This window comes from Centruroides sculpturatus, unplaced genomic scaffold, assembly GCF_000671375.1.
Source record: "Centruroides sculpturatus isolate CEXI.00-Female unplaced genomic scaffold, Cexi_2.0 scaffold574, whole genome shotgun sequence".
Classification (NCBI taxonomy): Eukaryota; Metazoa; Arthropoda; class Arachnida; order Scorpiones; family Buthidae; genus Centruroides; species Centruroides sculpturatus.
In genome coordinates, this window is record NW_019384740.1 from 254,945 (window position 1) to 281,250 (window position 26,306).

The 26,306-nt window shown below is 25.9% G+C and overlaps 1 protein-coding gene across 1 annotated transcript in view; it reads left to right on the forward strand.

Annotated features, from left to right (window-relative positions):
* Positions 1–418: 418 nt before the first annotated feature.
* LOC111628358 (gamma-aminobutyric acid type B receptor subunit 2-like) overlaps positions 419–26,306 on the forward strand; it is a 96,805-nt gene continuing 70,917 nt past the window's right edge. The window contains exon 1 of the mRNA XM_023372126.1: positions 419–878. Coding sequence (XP_023227894.1) covers positions 642–878 — 237 coding nt within the window. The 5' untranslated portion in view covers positions 419–641. The remainder of the gene's footprint in view (positions 879–26,306) is intronic.

Here is a 26,306-nt window from a genome sequence, read left to right on the forward strand (position 1 = left end):
GTCGGTTATATTCAAATATTTAAAATTTGAATATTTTGGCAATATGCCGTATTATATTGTAAATTCACTAATAAATATAATGCTTTTCTGCAGAAGAATACGAATATAAATTTGCAATAATTTCATCATATTTAGTTTATTAAGTTTTTATTTAAAAAAAGAAAAAAATACCTAAAACAGAAAGTCGATTTATCGATTTTCCTGCGCGTTATACACGGTCGGAGTGTTAATAATAAGTAATTTTAATAAATTCATGGAATTTTTAGGGCTTAAAACTGTTTAGAATTTTGTAAATTCGTGTCTTATTCATTAACCCAAACGTTAAAACCATTTCAGTCATTTCTGCTCTGGTTGTTGGCAATGGATCGAAGTTGTGCTGGTTTGCTGTATGATCTCTCTTCGTACCCTCGTTGTGCAGCGCGCCCTGGTGACGCTTTCGTGCTCTACCTCCTCTGCGTGTAGGCCATACTACCCATCAGTCGCTCTCCTGTTCCTCTATCAAGCGGCTACGACCTATATTAAGTCGTCTGTATGATATCCTTAGAGCAGTTGACTCCGTATTGAAGTCCAGCCAAGTGATGAGGGAAGTAGAGTTTGGTGTAAAGGAAACCAGCTTAGAGACTTGAAAGTGAGGGGAAGAAATGGCTCGGTTTGTTTTGTGTTTTCGGATTTTTGCAATAATAAGTTTTGGCCCTTCGTCTTCATTGGCAGAAACTGACTTGTTCATTGGTGGCTTCTTCCCAATTACGCATAATCTAACTGAAGGGTCAATAGGTCGTGGAGTCATACCCGCTGTTAACTTGGCTCTTTATCACATCAACAGCAATCCTAGAATTCTCAATGGTTACTCTCTTAGAGTCTATTGGAATGATACAAAGGTAAGCTAATTAATTGCTTTAACCTCCATTATCTTCTATGCATGCTACTGTTTGTTCTATGCTTTATTATATTTAAAACCACCTATTTATACTAATTAATTAAATTTAATTTAATTTAAAATATTTCAGTATATATATATATTTTTATAAATTTCTCAATAAATTCTTCGCGGTTTCCTTTGCGGTTGTTGCTGTTTTCTTTTGTATCGAAAATGTAAACAAAATGTTAAATTGGAATTTTTAAAATAAGAAAAGAAATTATATTTTGTAAATTTAAATTTCCTATTTTCGCATAAAAGAAGAGTTTTATATAACATAATTTATATTTATAACATGGGAGGAAGGTGGTATATATATGGGGGAAAGTAAAAATTGTTTTCGTATAAGAATTTCTCCTTTTGCAAAGTATTTTCAAATGGGATTTTAATGACCTCTCTTCCTAAAACGAAAGAAGAATTTTTAGAAAAGTAGATGAGAATTAAATCTTCAGATAGGGTTGCACAAACCGTCTTCTATTGTTGCTGTAGTTAAAATTCACGTGACTAGAATACTAGTGATGCTCTCCCTCTAGTTCTCCTCCTTCTTCTTCTAGTTCTCTATCCAGTTTTTCTTCTAATTTTCCTTCATCTTGTTCTTATTCATCTCCTTCTTCTTCTAGTTCATCATCATCATCAACTTCTTCTTCTTCTTCCAGTCCTTAAAATTCACGTAATTGAAATATTGACGATATTCTTCTTTTAGTTTTTCTTCTCCTTCTTCCTCTAGTTCCTTTATTTCTTTCTCCTCTTCTAGCTCTTTGTAGCTTCTGTAGTTAAAATTCACGTGACTAAAATACCAGCTATGGCCTTCCTCTAGTTCGTTGTCTTCTTCTATTGTTGCTGTAGTTAAAATTCATTTGAGCAAAATACTGGTATTTTTCTTTTCTGAAATAGAGATAACACACATTATCATCTAAATCTTCGTCTACTAATTATAATTAAATCTGTATATGTAATTTGTTTTGCTTTACTTAATTAGAATTTGCTTATGCAAAATCGTAAAGTTGTCTTCTTCTATTAACTAAAATTAAAAGTTAATTTTTTTATTTTTTCATTAATCATAATGAAGATTTATTTGTGTGAAAATTTCACATTTCTCTTATTCTTTTGACCAGAATTCTAATTTTTTTTCTCTTATGCAATTTAATTATCGTATTGTCCTTCTATCGATTCGAATTGTGATTACTTGTACAAGACTTTCATTTTGCTTTTCTTCCATTAATTATAATTAAGAATTTTTGTACGAAACTCGTGCAATATTCTTCTCTAATTAATTATAATTAACATTCCCTTAAATAAAATTTATGTATTATCCCTTCTTTCATTTAATTTCGATTAAAATCATAAATTGCTCTTCTTTCATTAATAATTATAATCGAAATTCTTCCAGAACAGAACACAACAAATTGCTTTCTTTACATTAATTAAAACTAAGATTTTCGTATATAATACGCATAAATCACTCTTCTTCCATTAATTACAATTAAAATTTTTATGTACAAAACGCGTAAATTTAACCCACTTCCCTTAATTATGATTAACGTGTTCGATTATAAAACTCACAAATTACTCTTTTCCTGTTAATTACAATTAAGATTAAACACATTTTAGAATTTATACGGCATTAAAATTGTTCTAATCAGAAACCCATCACTTCACAGTTGAACGTTCAATAATGCGATTATGGCCAGCAAAGAAGAGGGGGGAGAAAACAAAATTTGCAATCCTCCGACAAAAAAAAACAGTAAAATATTTTAAAGAATTAATTTATTTCCCGAAATAATTTTAATAGTATTTTTTTTACCCCATGTAAATTGATAAATTAGTACATTTACACGGTTCAAAATTTCAATCTATGAGTTATCTCCATGCCAAAGTATCACTTATCTCCAGGGAATTGACTTTCATTTTATGCGATTGTTTTACCAAAATTAGCGTGGAATTTTGCTATTTATTTAATAATTTTAATGCGGTTTTAATGTTTTCGTCGACGTGTTTAGATCAATTAACATTTTGCATTATCTCAATTTAATGTCGTCTTCCATTACATGCTAACACGTTCCCATAATCTATATAATAATATTGTCAACCTGTATCTTTCAGGTGGCACATAACTGTAATGATTTCATATTCTTGTACATTTTACCGTGTATAACGCGCACTTACACGTGTACGCTTAGCGAATACATTTAATTACGCTTTAAATTTACCGAAAATTTTGCTCTGAAGTGTCATTTTTAATTTAAAAAAAATAAACTAGATTTTAAAGAAAGAATTAGCTCCAAAACACCGTTCCAAAAAGGTTATTTTCATACCAAAAAAACAGCTTTAATCTATTTTTTTCAAAAAAAATTTGGTACATTTAGTTTAAATCCAAGTTAATATCGAAAAATATTTTAGAATGATTTAAAAATACGACACTACAGTGATAAATTTCATCTAAAAACACTAATAAACAACAGAAAAATTAATCAAAACACTTGTAAACTGCACAAAAATTAAGTAAAAACTAATCAGAATATAAATAATTCCGATTAATAACCAAAAATTATGTTAAATTATAAAAAAAACAGGCCCCACAAAGTCTAATTTTATCCAAAAATACCCTTAAACTAGCTTTGCGGTATGGTGTTAAGGGTGCTTTTTTTAGCTAGTGTTTCTCCTATAAAACTAGATATATTCAATATTTCTCTACAAGAAATTCAAATTTTTGTGTTTTTTTTAGATAAAAAAATATAAAAATAAGAACAAAAAAACTGCTGCGATAGTTATATATAAAGGAAAAAAACACTTGATAGCTATGTGATACTCTACACTCACAACATAACAAACAGTAGATAAGAAAAATGGTGTTAGTTCAGGGGAATGACAGGGGAAAAATTGAAATAAAAGAAGAGTAAAAATATATATATAAAGTAAAAAAATTCACAGAAGAATATTCTCTCCAACATATTACTTGAATTTTATTTCATACAAGGTATATTTTACATGCCTGTGTTATTGAAAAGCGAAGCACACCTACTGTACGTGCCAATTTTTAATTCAATAAAAAGTTAATTATAATTAAAAATTTTGATATTTTAACACTTAAAATTGAATTTTTTTTAATCGTTTTTACATTTTACTTTTGAAATTTTAGGTAAAATGGGGTGATAATCTCCATAATTAACACATAGAAGAAGAAGCCTTTAAGTCTCTCTAACAATATTTTTGTGTTTTTCTTCATCTTTTAATGAAGAAAAAAAAAATGTTTTTAAGATAATTTTTGACAATTTTGACACAAAATTATTTTTTCGGGTGAGAGATTTATTAATTTTTTAGCTCTTCCTAAAACGAAAGAAGAATTTTTAGAAAAGTAGATGAGAATTAAATCTTCAGATAGGGTTGCACAAACCGTCTTCTATTGTTGCTGTAGTTAAANGAGGAGGAGGATGATTAAGAAAAGTAGGTGAATTGCTAGGCAAGAACGTGAAGAGGAGCAAGGTGAATGGATGCTTAAAATATTGTTTAAACTTACTAAAATTCGATTTAAAATAATAATAAAATGATTAGAATATAATTATAATTCGTGAGAAAGCCATTGTGCTCTTTAGAAGAATGACTTGATTAGAATTAGAGTAAAATGACTTTTAGGGATAATTTAAAGCGAAAAAAAAACAATAGAAGAGAACAATGACGTATTGAGGGATATTTTGAGGCAATGAGGCACCGAGAAAAAAAAGGATAATTTGTGAAAATGAGGGATAATTCGAATTGGAAGGGAATGTAGTATATTAAATTACGATTTGAGATGATGGGATGTAGTTATAGGTGAAAGGTAAAACTACATGTTAGAGGATAATTTGAGGAAATGAGGAACAATTTTAACTGAAAGATAAAGTGGCATTTTAAAAAAGAATTTGAAAAGATGAGGAACAATTAGAGTTGAAGAGAATATTAAAAGATAGTTTGGGAAAACGAGGAACAATTTTACTTGAAGAGTAAAGTGGCATGTTAGGGGATAATTTGAGATGATAGGAAACAATTTGAAGTGAAGGGAAAATGATACGTTAAGAACTAACATGAGGCAATACAAATCAACTTTAGTTGAAAGAAAAACGCTGGATAAAATAATAATAATAATAATAATAATAATTTGAGTCGATGAGGAAAGTGAGGAAACTTGAAAAATAAAATCAATATAACAGCATATAAAAATTAATAAAGAAAACACATTATTTAATTCATCACAACAAATAAAATGGAAGAAAATCGAAAAATAAAATTTTATCAAAATTCTCTCCAAAATTGTATTTTTTCCGTTTTTTTTTATTTATAAAATAATAATAAATGTGGTTTTCAGATAATATTTACTAGAATATATAGAATTTGATTCGAAGTTTACTATTCTAAGTATATGTTATGTTGACATAAACAGTATTCATTTTAAGCGTGTAAAAGTGCACTTATATAGATTTGATACTGTTTTTTCGATATTAGATTTTGTTTTTGATAAATATCAAATACATTTCTCAACTGTCGCTTTAACAAAATTACATTTTAGATAACACGCAGCATTTTCTAATTAGCTAAAGAAGAATTAGTTTTTTTTTTTTTACTTTTTTACATGTTTAATTTAAAAGAATTATATATAGAATAAAAGCATAAAAAATTAAATTTTTTATCCCTTAAAAAGGTTTAATTCTTTTTTAGAAAATTGTTATAAATAAAAAGAATTTATACTGATTTTTTTTAGATGATTAAAGGGTTGCTAGAGCGCATTTGTAATGGGTTAAAATGTATTAAATTTTTTATTTTATATTTCTAATAAATTGTACAGGAACTTTAAAAAAATTACTAAAATATCTTCGTAATTGAATTTTTTTTAAAATTTAATATAAAGAATAGAATTTATATATATTTCTTTTACATGATTAAGCAATAGGTATAATACATGTGCGATTTTCAATGGATAAAAGCGTGTATTTTATATTAAATTTTTATTTATTATTTGTAATATGTTGTATAGAAACTTATAAAATAGTCTAAAAAATTTTTTTATTATCGAATTTATAGAAAAATTTTGATAAAGAAATAGAATTTATGCCGATCTTTTAGATGATCGAGAAGAATTAGATGCCATTTTAATGGGTTATATATTAAAATTGTGTTAAATATTTGTAATAAAATGCATCAAAAAGTAGCAAAAATTCATAAAAATATTACTAAATAATTCTTTGTTTATAATCGGATTTATTAGATTGGATTTTGATATTAAAAAAATAATAATAATCAAGAATATTGCCAAGCGTACGAAGAAATTGGAAAACCAAGTTTAATAATGTTGAAAATATAATAAAATTATTAAGTAAATATTCTAAAAAAATTACTTAGAAATATTTTATACGATATATTCTAAAAAAATGTTATTTATTTGAATGTTAAACGTATTTAATTCGCGAATTTATACGTTTATTCAAGCGAATAATGTAAAGAATTGTGGCTTAAGAATGTAGGATACGAGTTAATTCCTTAATAGGATTTGTATCCTGATTTCATATTTTAAAATTTTTAAAAGAGGAAAAGAAGGATTTTAAAACAGGTCGATAATCAAAGTGAAATTAATTCCAAAGTCATAAACCCGTGACAAAATTGAGGTAGAATCTATCGAATGTTTTTAAATTTAAGGGTAGGAATTAATCAATCATAAATGATGACTTCAACCCCCCTTTGTGCCTTGGAGTTAAATATAAAATATATATTTAAAAAATAAAAAACAAAAAAATGGAAAGAAAATAGTAGTGACGTGACGTCGTGAAATTGTTTGGGTGGAAGTTTTCGTGTCGAGATGTCACGTAAGTAACAAATGCCAGAAAGGAAACGTTAGAGTGAAGTTTAGTGAGGAGGAGGATGATTAAGAAAAGTAGGTGAATTGCTAGGCAAGAACGTGAAGAGGAGCAAGGTGAATGGATGATGAGGAAGATGAATTGATGAAGGAAGATTCGGGTATAATGTAGAAACTAGAGAGATGTGAGAGATATAAGAAGTGGGATAATTAAGTGAACTAGATGAGTAAAAGAATGTAAGGTGACTGAATGGATTTAAATGAATAGAAAACGCATTGACGAATTAGGATGATAGGTTAAATTATAGAGAAGATTGGGATAAACTGAGATGAATGAAGATATATTGGTGAAATATAACTAGTGATTAGTTAACAAGGAATGGTTAAGTGAACCATATAGACAGAATGAATTAGGATGCTAGGAATTACTATAGAAAGAAGATAAACTAGGAAACTATTAAGAATAGTTATGAACTAGGATAACTTAATTGAACTACGATGCGTAGGAAATAACTAAATCAAATACAGGAAGAATTAGCTAACTAGAATGATTAGAAATAACTAGGAAAAGATAGAAAAAGAAATATAATCTATATAAAACATGATGTCTAGTTACATTAAATATAGCAAAGACTAGAATAATTAAGTGAACTGGGATGTGGAGAATAATTATAATGAAATGTAGGACGGATATAGGAGAAATACATTAAGAACTAGGATAACTAGAGAATACACAGGATAATTTGGTGAACTGGGAAATGACTAAACGAAATATAATGATAATTATATTGACTAGATGAAATGTAGCAAAGACTATAACTAATATGACACAAAATGGCTAGATGGCAAACACAGGACAAAGATAAAGAGTGAACTAGGATACATAAAAGATGACTTCAGTGATTACGTGAACTTTAATAAGCTAATGTGAGTGAAATTTAACGAGCTATTCTACTACTTGTTCTAGAGTAAACAGAACGACTAGGTGAAGCGATAACTGAGCTATAGTTTAACAATGACTAGAAATGACGAGAGATCATAATTCATCCAGGAATAAATCAATCAAAAGTGACTTTGCCTTCGGTATTTCTATTATGTTTCCCTGTCATTAAGTTGAAAAATCAAGAGGAAAAAAATATGCTTGGGATAATATGAAATTATCTTGTGATGTCGTCTAAACATGGAATACCATAAAGAAAACGATGACTAGAGTTGAATTTAAGTAAAAAAGTATTAAAAGTATATAATTATTTATCAATAAAACAAAAATTTAATGTTAATTTTTAATAGACGAGAGCAGAAATTACTGAATTAATTAATAATTTTCGGGTTAAATGTGAGGATGGTTTATAGGTAGAAAATATAGCTGAACCGACGACATTTCTTTACATAAAATGGCTTCAAACGGATAAAGAAACATAAAATATAAAAGAAAATACATAAAAATTCTTACTTTTCAAGTCTTAGATAAAGAATTTTTATCAAAGAATAGTCAAGAATTTTGCTGACTTTAGCTATTTGGAATGAAGATAAGACAGAAGAAAATCTCGTAAAAATACTTAATAACAGGAAATTTATAGATAGAAATGTATTTTTTATTTTTATAGATAATATTTGCTTAAGTTTAGACAAAATATATTTATAAATTTATTTCATTTTTTACGTAAAAACATTGAAAATTAACGCTTCAAAATCGAGAAAAATACGTAGAGTAATCAGAGAGATACTAATGCCCTTAAAGTGTGATTTTTAATGCATTTTATTAATTGGAAAAAATGCAAAAAACACAAAAATGTTCAATAAAAAAATAAAGAAAAAACACAATAAAACCGTCAGTCGAACAAGAGAAAAGTTACTAAAGAATAATTGAATAGACACAAGGTTGAAAGATTGTTGATTCAATCTCAGTTCTTTTGAAATAAAAAAATAAAAATACATTTTATCTGTAGTTTTATTTAATTTTATGTAATTTTATTTTATTATTGGCTTTTCTTTGCAATTTAAAAAAAATACATTAAAAATTAACTCCAAATTCATCATTGAATGCTTCGAGAATCCATTGATTTCTAGTAGAAAATTAATCATCATTATCATCATCAGAATTTCAAATTTAAAATAATTCTATGAAGAATAACGATGAAGAATAATTTAGTAAATTCATAAATTATTCTAGCNTTCTACTTAATATATGTAATTTTTAGTTTATTTGAACGTCCATTTTATAGAAATAAATAATTCTATACAGTAAAAATACTTGAAAAAATATTTTTTTAAAAATTCTTTTCAGTTAGCGATAATTCTACGTGGATTCTATTCAGCAACAAGCGCTTTGCAATGTACTTAAAATTGAAATTTTTAAAGAAATTTTTAATGAAATCTGTTCCATTCATGCTTTTTTATCTAGAACTTCAGCAGAAATTACCAATCTTTTTCCATAATCTTAATAGAGTAATAAATACTTACCCAGGTTACATCTCTGATCATTCATTGATGGTTAGTTGAGGATAGTAAATTTAATATTTGGAAACTGGTTGTGTCAACTCTTTAAAGACGGCCATCATCTTATAGATTCGAAACTAAATCACTCTAACTCATGCAATATTCTCTTTTATTCACGTCTATAATTTTGAAAAGTATAGCTGTTTGTCACGAATCCTCTTCAGTAGTCGATGCATATTGAAAAGGTTTCTCCCCCTTTTATACGAATTTATCATCCTTATTATGAAGATAAATAAGTATATTTAACGTATTTAGTGTAATCTGATACATTTACAAGTACATGAAATGATTTTCTATTGAGATAAAGGATCATGGATTCGTATGTAGAAATTTCATTTTAATGATAGTCGTACGTTACTTCTAAAAGAAAAAACACGTTCTGCTCGTAAGATATTTTTTAAAAATATGAAAAATATATATAAATACCTGCAGCATAAGTCGCTAGAACATGTTGAATCGATCAGATCATTCTCCAATACAAAAATATTGATTAGTAATCAAGAGAAGCAACATTTAAATTCGATACTTTTCCAGGTTGAAAGATTGTTGATTCAATCTCAGTTCTTTTGAAATAAAAAAATAAAAATACATTTTATCTGTAGTTTTATTTAATTTTATGTAATTTTATTTTATTATTGGCTTTTCTTTGCAATTTAAAAAAAATACATTAAAAATTAACTCCAAATTCATCATTGAATGCTTCGAGAATCCATTGATTTCTAGTAGAAAATTAATCATCATTATCATCATCAGAATTTCAAATTTAAAATAATTCTATGAAGAATAACGATGAAGAATAATTTAGTAAATTCATAAATTATTCTAGCGTATATTTCTATTGGAAAATTTAAATATTCTTGTAATTATTCTATGATAAATAATGGAAATTCAATACAGTGAATTGGTTCAAATGTATAAGATGCTTATAGTTTTATACGTATTTAATTAAAGATTTTTATTTATATAATTCTCCAATAAATAAATGAAAAATAAATTAACTTCGAGTTCAAATTTTTATATAAAAGTTAATTAAATTTATCTTACAACAAATATTTATATTAACTTTTTATAAAAAGTAATAAACTAAACAGCAATTGGAAAGATTAAAAATTAACGTAGAAAATATGAAATTTCTGTAAAAAATACGAGTGAAATTTACAAAAAAGAAAAAAAAATGAAATTTTATGTTAAGGAAGAATATTTTAATGCAAATTTTAGGTATATTTTAATGATTACAGCTTGAAAAGTAAGTATAATGATAACAGGAATTGTAAAGGATGCGGAGGATGAAGATGCTAAGAGGCAGCTGGAAGAGATAGAAGACAACCCATTTGGCGGACTCTAAGTTAATCTCCAAGCCCAATGGTCATTTACGTCAATTGGGCTTGAAGATTAACTTAGACCCCGCCAAATACGTCATATAACGACAGGAAATTATAAAAGAAATTTTACCAAGATGGATGCTGAAGAGTGAGAAATCTTTTCATAAATATGTTAATATTTGTTGTGATTTTTATAAAAATAACTATATATAAAATTAATAAACATGTTTATTATCGTCTTAGATGTGTAATTAATTAAATTTTCATAAAAATTAATTCTGTAATAATCGCTTTAAGTGAGTACACGTAAACATGTTGATACATTTACGTGCGTGTTCACGATATTGTTTATTCTACACTTTAATAAATTTATTAATTTTTATTTTCTTATAGAAAATAATCATTTGTTTATTTATAAAGTATATATATTAATGAAAATAATTAATTAATTAAATTTAAAAATATTTTGTATGTTAATTATTTGTAGAAAATGTTTTAATTCTTTTCTTCTTGAATTTCCCTACTAACTTGATTGATGAAATTTTAATTATCTTGAAAATTAAAAGGGAAAAAGTAAAGATTTTTATTTTATTTTTTCCTTTTTATTCTATCTTAATGAATCGTTTAGTTAATAAGAAAATGTTTCGCGATATAATTTTACTCTTTTGCTATTTATTACTTGTTTAATAGGAAGGCGAAAATGTGTGGACGTTCTGTTAAATTAATTCCTCCTCCTCTTCTTCCACTTCTTCTTCTTTTTTTAATATTAAATAGCATTTCTTCAGACATTTAAATATTCAATTTTAAAGCTTTTATATGTAACTTTTGTACAAGATAATTTACAATATTAAATAATATATCATAACTCTTAGGAAATCTTAATGGTGTTCGCTCAAGTGAAAACAGCGAAGAAATGAATGTTTAAATACATTTTTTCTACTTAATAAATGTAATTTTTAGTTTATTTGAACGTCCATTTTATAGAAATAAATAATTCTATACAGTAAAAATACTTGAAAAAATATTTTTTTAAAAATTCTTTTCAGTTAGCGATAATTCTACGTGGATTCTATTCAGCAACAAGCGCTTTGCAATGTACTTAAAATTGAAATTTTTAAAGAAATTTTTAATGAAATCTGTTCCATTCATGCTTTTTTATCTAGAACTTCAGCAGAAATTACCAATCTTTTTCCATAATCTTAATAGAGTAATAAATACTTACCCAGGTTACATCTCTGATCATTCATTGATGGTTAGTTGAGGATAGTAAATTTAATATTTGGAAACTGGTTGTGTCAACTCTTTAAAGACGGCCATCATCTTATAGATTCGAAACTAAATCACTCTAACTCATGCAATATTCTCTTTTATTCACGTCTATAATTTTGAAAAGTATAGCTGTTTGTCACGAATCCTCTTCAGTAGTCGATGCATATTGAAAAGGTTTCTCCCCCTTTTATACGAATTTATCATCCTTATTATGAAGATAAATAAGTATATTTAACGTATTTAGTGTAATCTGATACATTTACAAGTACATGAAATGATTTTCTATTGAGATAAAGGATCATGGATTCGTATGTAGAAATTTCATTTTAATGATAGTCGTACGTTACTTCTAAAAGAAAAAACACGTTCTGCTCGTAAGATATTTTTTAAAAATATGAAAAATATATATAAATACCTGCAGCATAAGTCGCTAGAACATGTTGAATCGATCAGATCATTCTCCAATACAAAAATATTGATTAGTAATCAAGAGAAGCAACATTTAAATTCGATACTTTTCTCATTCTTTATCACTCTACAGAAAGAGAAAAATAAAATAATAAAAATTGTAAATGCTATCTACAANTAGTTTTATACGTATTTAATTAAAGATTTTTATTTATATAATTCTCCAATAAATAAATGAAAAATAAATTAACTTCGAGTTCAAATTTTTATATAAAAGTTAATTAAATTTATCTTACAACAAATATTTATATTAACTTTTTATAAAAAGTAATAAACTAAACAGCAATTGGAAAGATTAAAAATTAACGTAGAAAATATGAAATTTCTGTAAAAAATACGAGTGAAATTTACAAAAAAGAAAAAAAAATGAAATTTTATGTTAAGGAAGAATATTTTAATGCAAATTTTAGGTATATTTTAATGATTACAGCTTGAAAAGTAAGTATAATGATAACAGGAATTGTAAAGGATGCGGAGGATGAAGATGCTAAGAGGCAGCTGGAAGAGATAGAAGACAACCCATTTGGCGGACTCTAAGTTAATCTCCAAGCCCAATGGTCATTTACGTCAATTGGGCTTGAAGATTAACTTAGACCCCGCCAAATACGTCATATAACGACAGGAAATTATAAAAGAAATTTTACCAAGATGGATGCTGAAGAGTGAGAAATCTTTTCATAAATATGTTAATATTTGTTGTGATTTTTATAAAAATAACTATATATAAAATTAATAAACATGTTTATTATCGTCTTAGATGTGTAATTAATTAAATTTAAAAATATTTTGTATGTTAATTATTTGTAGAAAATGTTTTAATTCTTTTCTTCTTGAATTTCCCTACTAACTTGATTGATGAAATTTTAATTATCTTGAAAATTAAAAGGGAAAAAGTAAAGATTTTTATTTTATTTTTTCCTTTTTATTCTATCTTAATGAATCGTTTAGTTAATAAGAAAATGTTTCGCGATATAATTTTACTCTTTTGCTATTTATTACTTGTTTAATAGGAAGGCGAAAATGTGTGGACGTTCTGTTAAATTAATTCCTCCTCCTCTTCTTCCACTTCTTCTTCTTTTTTTAATATTAAATAGCATTTCTTCAGACATTTAAATATTCAATTTTAAAGCTTTTATATGTAACTTTTGTACAAGATAATTTACAATATTAAATAATATATCATAACTCTTAGGAAATCTTAATGGTGTTCGCTCAAGTGAAAACAGCGAAGAAATGAATGTTTAAATACATTTTTTCTACTTAATAAATGTAATTTTTAGTTTATTTGAACGTCCATTTTATAGAAATAAATAATTCTATACAGTAAAAATACTTGAAAAAATATTTTTTTAAAAATTCTTTTCAGTTAGCGATAATTCTACGTGGATTCTATTCAGCAACAAGCGCTTTGCAATGTACTTAAAATTGAAATTTTTAAAGAAATTTTTAATGAAATCTGTTCCATTCATGCTTTTTTATCTAGAACTTCAGCAGAAATTACCAATCTTTTTCCATAATCTTAATAGAGTAATAAATACTTACCCAGGTTACATCTCTGATCATTCATTGATGGTTAGTTGAGGATAGTAAATTTAATATTTGGAAACTGGTTGTGTCAACTCTTTAAAGACGGCCATCATCTTATAGATTCGAAACTAAATCACTCTAACTCATGCAATATTCTCTTTTATTCACGTCTATAATTTTGAAAAGTATAGCTGTTTGTCACGAATCCTCTTCAGTAGTCGATGCATATTGAAAAGGTTTCTCCCCCTTTTATACGAATTTATCATCCTTATTATGAAGATAAATAAGTATATTTAACGTATTTAGTATACATTTACAAGTACATGAAATGATTTTCTATTGAGATAAAGGATCATGGATTCGTATGTAGAAATTTCATTTTAATGATAGTCGTACGTTACTTCTAAAAGAAAAAACACGTTCTGCTCGTAAGATATTTTTTAAAAATATGAAAAATATATATAAATACCTGCAGCATAAGTCGCTAGAACATGTTGAATCGATCAGATCATTCTCCAATACAAAAATATTGATTAGTAATCAAGAGAAGCAACATTTAAATTCGATACTTTTCTCATTCTTTATCACTCTACAGAAAGAGAAAAATAAAATAATAAAAATTGTAAATGCTATCTACAAAATTATTTCCCTTTCTACTCGATTATATTATACATTTTCTTCTTTATTTTTATAAAATTTTAAAATTCTAAGTTTTAAAATATTAAATTAAATTCGCTGGTATTAAGAATGGTTGACAAGAAAAAAAGCCATTTAAATAAAAATTTTTTCCCCTTCTCTTCCTCTTCTCATTCCCTCTTTAGAGTTTAGTAGAATTTTTAGAAAAGCAGAAATTGGAAGAAGGAATAATAAAAAGAAAATAAATAAATAAAAAAATTTGAAAGAACCAATCTTATTGGACCTTGCGGTGTGTTCAATGTTGAATTAAATTTGTTCTATATCCAGTTCTATAGGCTTAAAAACATCCCAACTTAAAATGGAAATTGTAAAAATTTAATACGTTCTAAAGATTTTATCGAGTTAAAGAATTACTAAAGCTCTTCTAAAATAATAGGAAATAGTTTTAGGATAGATATTCTAGACATTTTATCAATCCTTTTTTTAAATTTTTAAATAGAAAAGTTACCAGGAGCACTTAAAAGAAAGCATCCCACCTATTGAAACAATGGTAGAACGTTGTGCTCCTGTACACTACTAATTAATAATTTATTAATTTATTTTATTATTATTATTTAAATTTCCATGTTATTAATAAAAGCACATAATTTCCATTCGGTAAATGTTTGTTTGTTCGATGTTTCCATGGATGCGAAATTAATTTTTCGATACAATCGCATAAACCAATACATCGAGATATGAATATTTTTACGCGGAATTGGCTTCGGTTTTTATTCATTTTCTTTTTTTTAATTTAAATAATAAAATATTAAATAAATATATTAAAAAAATATGTCTTTTTTTATTTAATAAGTATTAAATATTTGCGAAAATATTGGAAAAAATATTATTTTTTTTCTCGTTTTCCTTTGCTCTAGATGACTGCTGTCAGGTTTTTTGATTGATGTATCTATCTATCCATTCAAATTCGGGTCGCAAAAAAACGATTTTTTTAGTAACTTTATCCAATAATTTTTAACAAAAATAGATTTTTTTTTCTTCTATAAATATATATGTATATATATAAATAAAATAAATTCATATCATCGATACTTTAGTCGAACGTAAACGAAGACGACTTCATTAACTCTGATTTTCTTCCACTTTAAATCGATATGTCTAATTAAAAACATACGGAAACACGTTTCACTCTTAATTATCTTGCCTTTTTTTTAACTTCTAGGAAAGGTGTACACTCGAATTTACTGTAATAAATGCTCCTATACTGATTCTAGTGAGCCTTCATCTGTAAATTTGACTGATTTGTATACACATTCCATAGCGAATAAAGTGATAGAAACTTAATTAAATACAGGAGGAAATACATCTTGTTTAATTATATTACCTTCTTTAAGTTATAGAAATGTTATACGTTTGAATTTATTAGAATAAATGTTTCTGGATGTGTCCTTCATCCGGTAATTTCGCTGTTTTCTATACTGAATGATACAATTGTGTTCTTGTAGGGACCTAATTAAGGACAAGCGGAAGCACGCTTCCTTCTTAATTATCTTCTTTTTCTTTGTTTATAGAAAAGGTATACATTCAGATTTATTATAATAAACGTTGATATATCGATTCTTCAACCGTAACAGAGCTTTTTCTACACAGAAACTTTACAGTAGATACAATTATTGAAGCTTAATTTTACTCATAATTATTATACTCCATTTTACTTTCCCTGCTGTTATATAACAGGGGGGAAAGTATGGTCAAAAAGTGACCCCTTACAGTTTTGGACTCGAGGAACATTAAAACGTCCAGAAATGTAAAAAAATTGGGGATTATTTCAGTATATATGGATGTTAGAGTGTAGGAGAACACGATTTTATTCGCCCACTTTAAAGCTTAATACTCCTATGACTTTCGTCAAAAATTTCTGAAATTTTGCAGGGAAATTTATGTATCAGCTGGAAAATTTTCTAGAAATTTTCAGGAAAATCGGACTATTGGTTTGGGATATATGACCTCATTCCTTTAATATCTCCCGATTCAATCTGGAGACTTAAATGTACCGATTATTAGGTATGAAAACAAATAAAGAAAGCCGACACAACGTTATATGTAAAATATACATTTGAATTTATAATAAACGTTTCCATATTGTGTTCCTTCAACCCGAAACACGGCTGTTTTTCTATATATATTCTATAGTAGACGATACAATTATGTATCTATAGAAGCACAATTATAAAGAAAACGTAAAAAATATATACATTTAATCTTGTTTTGTGCCGTTATTTCTTTATTTTTATAAAATTTTAAAATTCTAAGTTTTAAAATATTAAATTAAATTCGCTGGTATTAAGAATGGTTGACAAGAAAAAAAGCCATTTAAATAAAAATTTTTTCCCCTTCTCTTCCTCTTCTCATTCCCTCTTTAGAGTTTAGTAGAATTTTTAGAAAAGCAGAAATTGGAAGAAGGAATAATAAAAAGAAAATAAATAAATAAAAAAATTTGAAAGAACCAATCTTATTGGACCTTGCGGTGTGTTCAATGTTGAATTAAATTTGTTCTATATCCAGTTCTATAGGCTTAAAAACATCCCAACTTAAAATGGAAATTGTAAAAATTTAATACGTTCTAAAGATTTTATCGAGTTAAAGAATTACTAAAGCTCTTCTAAAATAATAGGAAATAGTTTTAGGATAGATATTCTAGACATTTTATCAATCCTTTTTTTAAATTTTTAAATAGAAAAGTTACCAGGAGCACTTAAAAGAAAGCATCCCACCTATTGAAACAATGGTAGAACGTTGTGCTCCTGTACACTACTAATTAATAATTTATTAATTTATTTTATTATTATTATTTAAATTTCCATGTTATTAATAAAAGCACATAATTTCCATTCGGTAAATGTTTGTTTGTTCGATGTTTCCATGGATGCGAAATTAATTTTTCGATACAATCGCATAAACCAATACATCGAGATATGAATATTTTTACGCGGAATTGGCTTCGGTTTTTATTCATTTTCTTTTTTTTAATTTAAATAATAAAATATTAAATAAATATATTAAAAAAATATGTCTTTTTTTATTTAATAAGTATTAAATATTTGCGAAAATATTGGAAAAAATATTATTTTTTTTCTCGTTTTCCTTTGCTCTAGATGACTGCTGTCAGGTTTTTTGATTGATGTATCTATCTATCCATTCAAATTCGGGTCGCAAAAAAACGATTTTTTTAGTAACTTTATCCAATAATTTTTAACAAAAATAGATTTTTTTTTCTTCTATAAATATATATGTATATATATAAATAAAATAAATTCATATCATCGATACTTTAGTCGAACGTAAACGAAGACGACTTCATTAACTCTGATTTTCTTCCACTTTAAATCGATATGTCTAATTAAAAACATACGGAAACACGTTTCACTCTTAATTATCTTGCCTTTTTTTTAACTTCTAGGAAAGGTGTACACTCGAATTTACTGTAATAAATGCTCCTATACTGATTCTAGTGAGCCTTCATCTGTAAATTTGACTGATTTGTATACACATTCCATAGCGAATAAAGTGATAGAAACTTAATTAAATACAGGAGGAAATACATCTTGTTTAATTATATTACCTTCTTTAAGTTATAGAAATGTTATACGTTTGAATTTATTAGAATAAATGTTTCTGGATGTGTCCTTCATCCGGTAATTTCGCTGTTTTCTATACTGAATGATACAATTGTGTTCTTGTAGGGACCTAATTAAGGACAAGCGGAAGCACGCTTCCTTCTTAATTATCTTCTTTTTCTTTGTTTATAGAAAAGGTATACATTCAGATTTATTATAATAAACGTTGATATATCGATTCTTCAACCGTAACAGAGCTTTTTCTACACAGAAACTTTACAGTAGATACAATTATTGAAGCTTAATTTTACTCATAATTATTATACTCCATTTTACTTTCCCTGCTGTTATATAACAGGGGGGAAAGTATGGTCAAAAAGTGACCCCTTACAGTTTTGGACTCGAGGAACATTAAAACGTCCAGAAATGTAAAAAAATTGGGGATTATTTCAGTATATATGGATGTTAGAGTGTAGGAGAACACGATTTTATTCGCCCACTTTAAAGCTTAATACTCCTATGACTTTCGTCAAAAATTTCTGAAATTTTGCAGGGAAATTTATGTATCAGCTGGAAAATTTTCTAGAAATTTTCAGGAAAATCGGACTATTGGTTTGGGATATATGACCTCATTCCTTTAATATCTCCCGATTCAATCTGGAGACTTAAATGTACCGATTATTAGGTATGAAAACAAATAAAGAAAGCCGACACAACGTTATATGTAAAATATACATTTGAATTTATAATAAACGTTTCCATATTGTGTTCCTTCAACCCGAAACACGGCTGTTTTTCTATATATATTCTATAGTAGACGATACAATTATGTATCTATAGAAGCACAATTATAAAGAAAACGTAAAAAATATATACATTTAATCTTGTTTTGTGCCGTTATTTCTTTATTTTTATGGATAAAGTAACTTTAGTGTTGTACAGAAATACATTTTTTTTTCTTTTTGGTTTTGTTTTGGTCTGGCAAACAGCCAGATGATTTACATTTTTCTATGTCTGAGAAGTTAGCGAACTCTGTGCCTCGTACATTTTTGACTTTAGGGAATTATAATAAATGAATATCATTATTATATATATGTATATATTTTCCTCTTAATGATTATATTATTTTCAAAGTGTTTGACTAACAAATTATGTATTAAATTGATGGATACTTTCCATCATAGAGTGGAATATAAGCATAATTTTATTGTATATTTTAGGCAACAAAATACTTTAATTTTAAGTAATAATAGAGTAAAATTACTTTGTACACGTGATTTTTATTATATCATTTACTAGAAGAATGTATATAACTGGAAGAGGAGGAGTAGAAGTTGATTATAGTTTGTCGATCAAGCACACGTGAAAGGGCCTGAAACACGAAATGGACTGCTTTCCTTACATGTCTGCATTTGACACTATCTGATTCTTGTTTAGATTGTCGAGAATGATGGAGAGTTTCGTATTATAATAGGAAAAAAAGCAGTTCTGATTGAGTTTTTCTGATAGTTTCTCAATACGAGTATGCTAGAAAGTCACTTATTTATATTTAAAAAAAATCGCAAGTTATTAATATAAATGGCATTTTTAAAAGATAAAAAAAGCTTTTAGGCAAGGTATTTTGGCAATTTCTGCAATGTAGAATGCTCGAAATTGACCTAACATACATAAAACAATTGTACAGTGCCGATATAAAAACTTAACTTTGTACATTGTTTTAGCTATTTATCATAGAAAAAAATGCAATTTTTGTACAAAAAATGATTTAATTTGGGTTTTTTAAATCATTCTTCTTCGTAAGGAAGCTAAAAAGTACTGTACAGTACTTAATATTTATACAGAATTGATATAAAAACGGGTAATTTTACACATTTTTTTATTCGTTTTACTGTAGAAAAAGTATTCTAGATGAGTTTTTCGATTACTTTTTCAGCTTCAAGCTTGTAAAACATATAGAAAAATATTATTTTCTATAATTATAGCTATTTACTACATTAAAAAAAAAACACAATTTTACTTACAAAAAACACATTTTAACTTAGTTTAAAATACATAAAAAAGCATTACTAATGATCCTTCGTCACAATAAAACAACATTTTTATTAACGATCAAGTAAAAGAAAAATAATATATATATATTAAAGAAGTTCATTAAGATAACATTAAAACATTTTTAAAGAAAATAATGGATATAATATATTTTTTCCAATAAATTTTGTTATAAATTTTTAAATTATAATGATCGTAAGTTTAGAATTTAAAAAAGAAATCCTCACACAAAGTATTAAAGGAGGGAAGGAGAGAGAAAGAGAGAGATTATTATTACTAAACGACTTCAACTTGTTAAATAGTGAACCATTAAATTTAAATAATTGAAGCTTGATGACGGTGGTTAAATCACCCCCAAAAAAATATAAAATTCTATAACCTGAAAGGTTATTTAGTATAAGGTATATTATACTAAGATTTTAATGTAATTACCCCCCTTTATACCGTCTTAAGTTTATATATATATATAACCTACAAATTAACTTTTTACTACTTTGAGTAATAAAGACAAATCTTCAGCTCTGGAAACTTTCTTCTTTACATTAAAAATCACATTATTTAAATCATAAATTAAATTAATATCATAAATATGCATTTATAAGTTATAAACACTTAAAATAATTTTGTCGTCTCTCGTAAAATCCCTGTTGAATTGACTAAGTTATAGATATTATTTTACTGTTTCGACGTAGGACGGGTTATTATATTCTGAATCTTAATGTTCTTAGTCGTTTATGCTAATATGTTAATGGTGTTTCACTTCGATAATAACGATTATGGATACTCTACACGTTGATACTAAACAGAGATTATCTTTGGAGCATTGTAACTTTATGGAGTATAAATTTATATAAATACCGAGAATTAATTCGACAATAATTTTAAAAACATCAGCAGAAGATAAGAAAAAATAAGTTTTAATATAGATAGTCCCTTGCGAAATATATAAGACATCGATCATAAAAATGTCTTAACAGTGATTGGTTAGAGAAATAGACAAATTTAAAATTTTCCTCCAATTAATGCCAAGATAATCGAATTTTTAAATGATTATTGATTGAATGATTTCAATTTCGAATTTAAATGTTTTTTTTTTTTTTTTTAATCATTCAATCAACATAAAAATATTATTCGTAATTTTTAAAATATAGTAATGACGTTTTACGAACGTCACTTAAGACGTAATTTTATTTTATTTACATCTTCTTTTATACGTGATATTTGCATAAAGTTAATGCTAATTTTTTTTTTTAAATAATATATTTAAAGTTAATTTTATTCTTCAATTTTAAAGAAAAATGTTATAATTTAAGATAATAATAGCATGAATTAATGCATTAACTTGAGACAAATTCTAATTTAAAAAAAAATACAAGAAAAAAAAGGGGAAAAACAAAATTAAAATGGAAATATTACAATTTGCATAAATAGATTTTTTTATGTGATTTTTATATATTTTTTTTCTTTTCTAATTTTTCTTTTTTTTTGTAATTTCTCTTCGTTAATAACCTATTTTTACAAAGGATACTGTTAAGTCGATTAATATTCAAAGTAGATATATTTCAACCGTAAAATATATGGAAATTATACGAATTTTAAAGTAAAAATTTATGGATTTCTGTAATTTTTTTCTATGAATATATATTTTTTTAATTCTTATTTTATTTCATGTTTTTTTTTTAAAACAAAGAAGTTAAGCAATTTGCATAACATTTGAGTAAGAAAAGAGATTTCTCTATCAATGCTTTCTTCTTCCTTCTTCTTCTTCAATTTATTTAACATCTTGTATAATAATAAATAATTAGAGCTTCAGGAAATAATCTAAAATGCTTTCTTTAACTGGAAACATCAATTTTGTTTCCTAACTTCGATTTTTTTTTCTTACTTCTCTTCTCTCTTCCGCTCCTTTCAACCGCGTGATTCTTTACTAAGGGAGAGATGATTTTAGTTTTTGATTCAACAATAAAGAAAAATACCAAGCAAGAAAATAAAATATTGATTTAAGATCTGGGTAGATATCATGGTCTCGCTCCCATCTGCTCCTTTCTTCAATAAGAACGTCCCATTGGTACATTAAAGAGTCTTTTCCTTTCACAAACCATCAACAAGTACTACACTTAATGCTGGAGTGCTGTTTATAACTTCATTTTCATGAAAAATATCTTTAAACTTATTCAATTTTCGTATACAAAACACTTCTTTCTTGTATAGGATCGTCTTTAAATACTTTTAAATCGTAAAGTAGTTAAAAAATTAGTGTTTTTTATACTATAAAAATGTTAGTTTAATATACTTACTTAACGCTTGAGAGCAATTACAGCTTCATTTTCATAAAAAAAAAATACCTTTTTGTGTATAAAATAATTTATTTGTGCCAAGGCTGCTTCTAACTTTAAAACGTTTTAAAAAATGATTTTTTTTATACTAAAAAATTTCAATTTAGTACACTCAATGCTAGAGAAGATTTGCAATTTAAGTTTTAAACATACTTTTTTAAATAAAAATATTAAATTTCTGTATGTAAAATTTTCCTCCCTGTATAAAAATCTCTTTTGCATGTTTCTTACTTATAAATAATTAAAAAAAATTTAGAATTTTATATAAAAAATACAATTTATTACACTTAATACTAAACAAGTTATAGCTTCATTTTCGTGAAAAATATCCTTAAAATTATTAAATTTTTTGCCTGTAAAATATCCCATTCTCCTTTCGTAGGATGGTTTTTAATTTGTATTAAAAAAATAGTTAAAAATTTCCTCTTTTATACTTAAAAAAATAAAGGTTCATTTAGTCGACATACTTCGCTATATTACATTCGATAAATCTTTTTTAAGAATAGGAAATTTTATTTTAACTTTATTTGTGCTAGTTCAGCAGAAAATAAAGAAAATACACGATAAAAATTGATTTATTTTATTTTCTTATCTGTGACATTTTCGATATGTTAACAAGGAAAATTTATAATTTAGAAAAATAATCAAATATTCAACATACAAACATTTTTAGTTGATTAAAATATATTCTTTCTATTGATATTCTTTTATTTTTTTATAAAGTAGATTGTCTGTTTGTTTGTCTGTCTGTTTTCTGTACACTTCTAAACTGATCTAGATCGAATTTTTTAGGGTCCTGCGAAAAATATTGGCTACACACCACATATTCTCACTGATTTCACTCCTATTATTCCCTAAACCCTTCGATTGTATAAAAATTAAACTAATGTGAAACATGTTACACTTATATTTTGAAATTTAAATATACAAATTACCTAATTTACTTGAAAATATCTTAATAACATAGTTATGAATACTTATTTTTCATTGTTAAAATCATTAGATTTATTTCTATAATAATATCTTTCATATCTTTATTTAAAACACCTTCTTCAATCAACTTGTTTGCATATGAGGCCTCATATTGTGANATAACATTTGAGTAAGAAAAGAGATTTCTCTATCAATGCTTTCTTCTTCCTTCTTCTTCTTCAATTTATTTAACATCTTGTATAATAATAAATAATTAGAGCTTCAGGAAATAATCTAAAATGCTTTCTTTAACTGGAAACATCAATTTTGTTTCCTAACTTCGATTTTTTTTTCTTACTTCTCTTCTCTCTTCCGCTCCTTTCAACCGCGTGATTCTTTACTAAGGGAGAGATGATTTTAGTTTTTGATTCAACAATAAAGAAAAATACCAAGCAAGAAAATAAAATATTGATTTAAGATCTGGGTAGATATCATGGTCTCGCTCCCATCTGCTCCTTTCTTCAATAAGAACGTCCCATTGGTACATTAAAGAGTCTTTTCCTTTCACAAACCATCAACAAGTACTACACTTAATGCTGGAGTGCTGTTTATAACTTCATTTTCATGAAAAATATCTTTAAACTTATTCAATTTTCGTATACAAAACACTTCTTTCTTGTATAGGATCGTCTTTAAATACTTTTAAATCGTAAAGTAGTTAAAAAATTAGTGTTTTTTATACTATAAAAATGTTAGTTTAATATACTTACTTAACGCTTGAGAGCAATTACAGCTTCATTTTCATAAAAAAAAAATACCTTTTTGTGTATAAAATAATTTATTTGTGCCAAGGCTGCTTCTAACTTTAAAACGTTTTAAAAAATGATTTTTTTTATACTAAAAAATTTCAATTTAGTACACTCAATGCTAGAGAAGATTTGCAATTTAAGTTTTAAACATACTTTTTTAAATAAAAATATTAAATTTCTGTATGTAAAATTTTCCTCCCTGTATAAAAATCTCTTTTGCATGTTTCTTACTTATAAATAATTAAAAAAAATTTAGAATTTTATATAAAAAATACAATTTATTACACTTAATACTAAACAAGTTATAGCTTCATTTTCGTGAAAAATATCCTTAAAATTATTAAATTTTTTGCCTGTAAAATATCCCATTCTCCTTTCGTAGGATGGTTTTTAATTTGTATTAAAAAAATAGTTAAAAATTTCCTCTTTTATACTTAAAAAAATAAAGGTTCATTTAGTCGACATACTTCGCTATATTACATTCGATAAATCTTTTTTAAGAATAGGAAATTTTATTTTAACTTTATTTGTGCTAGTTCAGCAGAAAATAAAGAAAATACACGATAAAAATTGATTTATTTTATTTTCTTATCTGTGACATTTTCGATATGTTAACAAGGAAAATTTATAATTTAGAAAAATAATCAAATATTCAACATACAAACATTTTTAGTTGATTAAAATATATTCTTTCTATTGATATTCTTTTATTTTTTTATAAAGTAGATTGTCTGTTTGTTTGTCTGTCTGTTTTCTGTACACTTCTAAACTGATCTAGATCGAATTTTTTAGGGTCCTGCGAAAAATATTGGCTACACACCACATATTCTCACTGATTTCACTCCTATTATTCCCTAAACCCTTCGATTGTATAAAAATTAAACTAATGTGAAACATGTTACACTTATATTTTGAAATTTAAATATACAAATTACCTAATTTACTTGAAAATATCTTAATAACATAGTTATGAATACTTATTTTTCATTGTTAAAATCATTAGATTTATTTCTATAATAATATCTTTCATATCTTTATTTAAAACACCTTCTTCAATCAACTTGTTTGCATCTGAGGCCTCATATTGTGATTCTATAGCACAAGGCATCACTATTTATTATTTAATAGAAAGAAGAGCCTATTGTATATTATAGCTTAGAGCTATAACGAGGTTCCATTTATGATTAAATGTATATTCTATGGCCTCTTCCATATAAGAGGACCTCTACTGAATAATAAAGAAGGCCTCGTATTATTAAATTCATTATTATTATTAGAAGGCCTATTGAAAATTATGTAAAAATTTAAATAATTTATGAAAACGTAAAGATTATTTTTGAAACTTTTCAAAGGACTTTGTTAATTTTCTAAGTTTACAAATTTTCATTATTGTATTTTCGCCATTAAAATTTACAATTTGCTCGAGTAAATTCTCCGACAACAAATTAGAATGTAATTAAAGTGATAAAATGTAGAAAATTCGATTAATTAAAATTCCGTTTGCTCTCAACTTTATTTTATTATATAAATTTCTTACATGAATAAAATCGATGAAATTTTGGCAAATGCTCCCCCCATTCAAATGACAAATCAATTGACCTTACATTCATTAATTACTTGTCATACGCAATACGTTGGTCTGTATATCTGTAAACTTGGCTTGTTTCTTCGATTTATATAACCAGTAAATGCTAGCAAATTTTAAGGGGAAAGTAGGAATTTCTAAAGTAAATTTGAAGCTGAAATCATTAAGTAGATTAACGATATCTCTGAAAACATCCCTGAAATATCCCTAAAATTTCATGAAAACGGTTCGATTTCGTCATTAACATCTTCTACAAACTTTATTAGCGATTTAATATATAAAATTTAAGTTAATAAATATACAAAAATGCCTATAATTCCGGTTACTTCTTCTATACATTCTCATTATATGCTGATAAAAATTCACGTTTTCACCTAAAAATTAAGTTAAATTACTAAAGAAAATAAGGTAAAAGTAATTAATAACATACTTAAAATCATTATGTGAAAAAAAATTTAATTTTTAAAGCTCATTAAGCTTGTAAAAAATTACATTTTCCACACACTTATAAGTACTTGACATAGAAGAGGTCGATCT